General features: G+C 37.0%; 3 protein-coding genes across 3 annotated transcripts in view; all 3 read left to right on the forward strand.

Annotated features, from left to right (window-relative positions):
- The window catches only part of LOC142950749 (CD276 antigen-like), a 56,651-nt gene that overhangs the window by 31,158 nt on the left and 19,024 nt on the right, over positions 1–6,469 (forward strand). The gene's annotated exons all lie outside the window — the stretch shown is intronic.
- The window catches only part of LOC142950747 (uncharacterized), a 58,000-nt gene that overhangs the window by 28,231 nt on the left and 23,300 nt on the right, over positions 1–6,469 (forward strand). The gene's annotated exons all lie outside the window — the stretch shown is intronic.
- On the forward strand, positions 905–5,786 carry LOC142950583 (uncharacterized). The gene is made up of 7 exons (XM_076092147.1): positions 905–926; positions 1,432–1,800; positions 2,547–2,569; positions 3,287–3,316; positions 3,675–3,704; positions 4,187–4,309; positions 4,483–5,786. The coding sequence occupies exons 1-7, from the start codon at positions 905–907 to the stop codon at positions 4,540–4,542; spliced, it is 657 nt and encodes a 218-aa protein (XP_075948262.1). The 3' UTR covers positions 4,543–5,786.

Genomic DNA, 6,469 nt, shown 5'->3' on the forward strand with positions numbered 1-6,469 from the left:
AGCAGGTAACATTCATCATTTTAATCATATCAAAATGTTGACCTTTATAGGCTTCATACTCTTGTTGATCAGGATGGTGAGTTATTAGTTTATTGATTGGGTCTTTGGTAGACCTCCATACCATCAGGGGCCACAGCGCTCATTAAAATCTGTTCCTCATTTTTATAGTTGGATTGATTTCTGCTGACACGTCACTAATAACTGCTGTCTGTGATTGTCCACCAGTATGTAGAGAGAACAGAGAAGGTTTATAAACGGGACAGTTTGTGGTAAATATACATTTTCGTGGACTACACATTTGCTGAAGTCAATTATAAGTTTATTTAAAAGACATCCGGGACCTTTCTGACACGATGTGCTAAAGAAATAAACTAAAACAACCTTCATCTTCTCTCATTCGATGTTAAAATCACGTTTGAACAACGGACACAGACACGCTGCTTTCTATCGAGGAGAGTTAGATGTAGAATAAACTAACAATGTTATATAAATCCATTTAATTCATTACCGGTTCAGAGACTTCAGCAGGACACGCTGAACATCTGTATTTTTGTTTTCTTATTTAATCTCTCAATTTGTTTTATTTTTTTTTAAACTAAGAGCTTTCATTGCTATTAAAGATTGGAATTAATTTACCAAATGAGAAGAAAAGAGAAATCAAAGTTTTTTTCAGATTGAGATCATGATGTCATAATTACATTAGATCATGAGAGGGTTTCTTTTAATTATGAGAAACAGTTCTTATGTATTTGTTAAGGTTACAGAGGTTATCAATGTATTTAATGAGACAGAGGCGTAGTCCAACAGCGTGAACTGATATTATTCACTTTTACTTCCTCTTGTAATGTGGGTGGTGCAGAACATTGCACAACTCACTGTGACATGCTCGTAACAGGAAGTGTAAATGTTATCATTTCTCCAGGACCGTGAGTGTTTTTTCATGTCATGTTCTTGACATGAAATAATAGAATATAATATAAATGACAATATTGTGTATCCACCAGATTATGAGACAAAAGGCTTCATCACCTCTCAAAGATGTGTCTCTTTGTAGTCGTGTTTTGTTTCTCTTTCTAGTCGTAGCCCCTTTTTTAGTTGTTTTTTGTCTGTTTTCGTGTCTCTTTGTAGTCATTTTGTTTCTCTCTGGGGTCGTAGCCCACTTTTTTGCTAAACAGAGTGAATATTAGATTCAGTTGGGGACAAACATGATAAAATAAAGCTAATCTTCTAAGCCTATCTACGTGTAAATAGGCACATTTCCCCCACGTTAACAAAAGGTGTAAGTGTTCCATTTACAGATAGTCCCACTAGGTGGCAGCAAAAGGGAAAGAAAACAGTTTTGAACAAACCATTTCTGTGATAAATAGAGGAACATATTTCCTCTTCTTAATATATGTGTGGACCCCTTTTGAGTTTCATATTACAGTTAAGGCTTCATCTTGTTTCTCGTTACAGAAAATAACTCCTTGATTTGCCAACCCAACGTTTCTACAAATGTCGGACAGGACGTCACTTTGAACTGTGACCATAAGGATCAACGCGATGTGACGGGCGAAAGTATTGTATGGAAATTCAACAACACGATCAAGGTCCTGGTCTACAAAAGTAGAGCTGTTTCTTTTGAGGATCAGGAAAAAACATTCAGAGGCAGAGCATCTAAGGACAGCAGCTGGAATCCTGCCAAAGGGAAACTTGCAGTGAACATCTCATCTGTTGAGATAACTGACGCTGGAGAATACACATGCTCTGTTGGAACTGGAAGTCAGACAGTCTCCTGCTCAACAAAGCTCAACATACAGTGTAACTCACTTTTTTTTTTTTGCTGAGGTTTGAAATGAAACGCAGAAGTAATTAATACTTTGGGTGCCATGACAGCAAATGCACCGTCACCCTTGGTTGCACAGGCAAATATTAACCCATATGAACTTTAACCCCATGTCCTCCAATCCATATGACCCCATAGAGCGTTTGTTCCACTGTAGTGTTTTTTTTAACCCCCCCCCTCCACAACAAATGGAAAAAACTAGGTGATTAGACGGAAAAACGTTTTGGGTTGGCTCAAAAAAAACTATACGTAAGCCCCGTATTCAAGAGACGTAGTGACTGAAACTGACGTGGCGCGAGCGACGTAATGACGTCAAGTGCTTAAGAGAATAACTAAAAGTTGACTTTTGTTTTCACGCGGGACACAAACAGGGGTCTCCTGGGTGCAAGTCCCTGCCACCCAGTCATTCCATCATATATGGACGTTCTGCTGTTTAAACTATTCTTTACTACGTCACCCGACTTCCTGGTTTGCTGCAGTCATAACTACCACTAGAGGTCGCCTCCTAACTGAACACAAATATGGGTCATAATAAACTGCAGTGCAAACAACCTATGGGGTCGTATTTTTTTAGGATGACAGACTCTTAATCGGTTTTTAAAAACAAACACACAGAGTACATACAATCATTGTCAAAATTCCTGATTAACCTCAAAATGATAAATGAAAAGCTTGGAGTAAAAGTTGTGAGAACTTAATGACCTTTGTCTTTTTTTTTCAGATCATGAAAATCAGGCCGGATCTGTAAGTAAAATACAGAAACACCAATAAACTAAGTGCACTTACACACATTTTTATTCCCACACTGTATTTGTCACACGTACCCTTTAAATACTCTTCATATTCTGCTGGTTTACCTAATTTGTAGAACTGAAATATCAAAGTTAAGTATATAGGCCTGCAGGTATGAAGGTGTTTAGTGGTGAAGTAATGAGGTGATCAGCATGTTTGTGCTGATACATAAATACAAGCTGAAGGACACATCCATGATCTCAATGCACCTCATTTGTAATATCTGCACAACATTAGAGGATTGAATTCGCTTTTTCTTTCCTTTTTTTCTGGAAATGTGGTTATAATTTGCTCTACATTTTGATGGAAACTTGGGTACGGTTTTAAATAGCCCTGGATACTGTGTGCTTATATACTTCTTTTTCCTATTTTCTTTTTGTATTTTGAAAACAACGAAACAGAACATATCAGGAGAGCAACACACACATATGGTCAAATTAAAAAGATCTTTTTGATCCGTTGTCCCACCATGAACACGTATATCCTCAACAAAGACAACTACAGAACTAACTAAAGGAATAGATGGAAAAACGTTTTCAATGATAAGATAAGATAATCCTTTATTAGTCCTACAGCGGGGACATCTGCAATGATGCTGCAACAAGAAGTCTAAATTAAACGACTGAAGTATTTTTTGGGATAATCTGTTTTGTCATTTTTTTCCGACAGAATACCAACAAGGGTGTAACAGGTACAGCGGTAAGTAAGAAAACAGTGCTTTACTGTGGCCGCGCACATACAACACCTTTGTTATTTGCCCTTTATTCCTCGTTATACTGCTGTCAAATTAAGGAATTCAGAATTATTCTAAATCTTTATGAGTTTAATACTTGTGAGCATCAAACTTTTGCCGTCCTAGCTTGTACCTTATAAAACAGCCTCCCTCCCTACTTTTGAGAAAAAACGTTTTCAATGATAAGATAAGATAATCCTTTATTAGTCCTACAGCGGGGACATTTGCAGTGATGCTGCAACAGGAAGTCTAAATGCAATGTTTGTTTCCATGAAACCATTTAAGTATTTTTGGGATAATCTGTTTTGTCATTGTTTCTGACAGACTACCAGCCAGGGTGTAACAGGTACAGCGGTAAGTAAGAAACAGTGCTTTACTGTGGCCATACAACACCTTTGTTATTTGTCCTTTATTCCTCGTTATACTGCTGTCAAATTAAGGATATAATTCAGAATTATTCTAAATCTTTATGAGATTAATACTAACAAGTTCACCATGTCAACTTTCAATGGGATGATAATGACAAAGTTGTGTTCAGAACTGGTTTGTATATTTATTCAGATTCATTTGTATCGTCTTTCCGTAATTGTGAAACACTTTACAACTCAAATGAACCAACATCTGATCAATTCAAGAGGTTGCTTCAGTATTTTCAGGCTGGTTTAGTGGATTTTTCTGAGCTGATTGTTCTGATATTTCAGGAGAATATTCACAATATGTAATACAAGTATGCATTGAGTTTGAGCAGGAGACGCGGGTGTGAAAATGAATGAATTGATTATCTTGGAGTCCCTCAGTGAAGAACAGATATTGACATATTTCCTCTATTCTTCCAGAATATGGTTACTTTGGTTACTTTGGTTACTTTGGTTACTTTGGTTACTTTGGTACATCTACAATGCTGTACTTGCAACATTGCTGAAAACAATATGGAGGATCTGGATGGATATGAAGGATCAGTAAGTCACACGTCACACTCATTTCCCCCATTTAAAATAATACGTTTGCATTATTTAGTCTGTCTCTGTGGTCATCTGTAGCGCTTCAGTGTAACAGGTTTTACTTAAAAGACTCTTAAAGGTTTCTTTAAAAGATGATCTGGGACAAAACCTGTTTTTTTTGTGTCACAAAGGTGAAGGTAAAAGACGAGACAGGAGAGGACGCAACCGGCACACAGCAACAACAATCCTGAGACGAATGAAGAATATGGAGACACCAGTGACACTTTATATCAGCAAATGAAACAAATGTTTTCAAAAGGAACTGGTTTTCACAAACATAACTGGCCATTTTCAAGCCGCATCTCGTACCAACGGCGGCAAATGTAATTATAGAAGTGAACACTACATCACAGGCACCTCCGAAAAAAAAAAGAAATTGATGAAAATATAATTCTTGCAAAAGCAAGTTGAGCCGGATTCGACCTCACAAGATGAGAACACTACGTACGGTGAGAGTGTTTCTCTGCACTGACAGTTTCTTACGGTTGACGCGGTTTCGTCAGCGTCCAGGTGACCTCTAGTTTTGGGTGGCGTATCTTAAAAAAACAAAAAAAACAATGGTCATATTGACCAATTTACAGCCCACTACAACTTTGTACAACTACAAAAGGAAAAATACGAGCCGTTTTTCTCGTTGCCATATTTTTGCCATCCAATAAACAAACTGTCAAAACGCACATGGACCCTGAAGCGCTCGGTGCAGCTCTACTTCCTGTTCCTCTCACGTTGCACTGATGACAGGCTGAACGCTACAGTGACTCACTATCGCTTCTCGAGGTAAACTTAAATGAAATCAAACTAAATTTAAAATAAAACTGCAGCCAGAAGTTACAAACTGCACCGTTAAATGATTTGTTTTAAACAATGTTCAGGTACGTTGGAGTATTACATTTATTATTCACAGTATGCTGGCTGCCATGTTTTCCATGTAGTAATTCAAATGCAAACTTTTCCTCCAGAATTTCCAACAATGTGATATAAAAAGGGCTGGGATTTTGTGATTTAAATTTTTAAATAGAAATGTTTTTGATATTTGTGAGAATTTTGATAAATGCCATGATTGTAGCAACCATCTCAGGGATAGAGTTGTCACAGGTCCTGTGTGTGTGTGTGTGTGTGTGTGTGTGTGTGTGTGTGTGTGTGTGTGTGTGTGTGTGTGTGTGTGTGTGTGTAATTAATGCTTTTATTTCCCTATGACATTGTTTACAATTCATTTGTTTTTTCTCGCAGTGCTGCTCTGTTTTAAGTGTTTTTACCATCCTGTCAAGCATTTTGCAACATCAGTTCTGAAAAGCACTAAACCATCCAAAAATATATTCATATCATATAATAATAATATAATTGTTCTGTACTATACCTATTGATTTGTTCCAACCTTTACTCTTTCACCATGCTGTAGATGCTCAAGCTAGTTAATAAAAAATGCTTAATCATACGCATGACATTTTTCTCATACTTTTAATATAAGTCAACGTTTCCTCCCTCATTATACCATAAGACCTGTATGTGTACACAGACAACACTTTGGCATTTCTGTTCCCAGTCATCATTTTATGTTTCTATTTTATCTCCCCAACAATAAGCCACTGCACCATGACGACCCATTTACCTTAAACTCCACAGCAACACATCAGCATATGCAAAGAAAGTTAGACGCTCTGTACACACTGACTTTAACTTAAAGACAGATTTATTGTGTGTGAGCCACAGAACACAACAGAGAGCAACTTCACTCAACAACCAAACCACAAGAGTTTCCATTCTCACTGCGAAGAACAATTTATTATTCTGTTATTTTACAACATTGTCAGTTTTAATGTTTTCATTGCTGATGGCGTGTGGGTGGGTTTTAAAATGGCACAAACTTTCCACTTCTTAGAAATAACACCGACCTAGTTTCAGAACAATCTCACCACAACTGACCTGTGCAGGCAAGCCACTCACAATAAGTGCTAAAATGTCTTTTCCTGTTTTTAATTCAAAGTAACATTTATATTACAGCAGGATACGAATGTAAGAAAAATAATTAAACAATCAAAAGGAAGATTTATGGATTAAGATTTGTGAAAGATTTACAAAATTTGGAGTCAAGTTTTGAGTAAATTCTGGACGGATATG

Source organism: Anarhichas minor, unplaced genomic scaffold (genome assembly GCF_050575085.1).
Source record: "Anarhichas minor isolate MPS153535 unplaced genomic scaffold, ASM5057508v1 ptg000016l, whole genome shotgun sequence".
In the NCBI taxonomy this organism is placed as follows: Eukaryota; Metazoa; Chordata; class Actinopteri; order Perciformes; family Anarhichadidae; genus Anarhichas; species Anarhichas minor.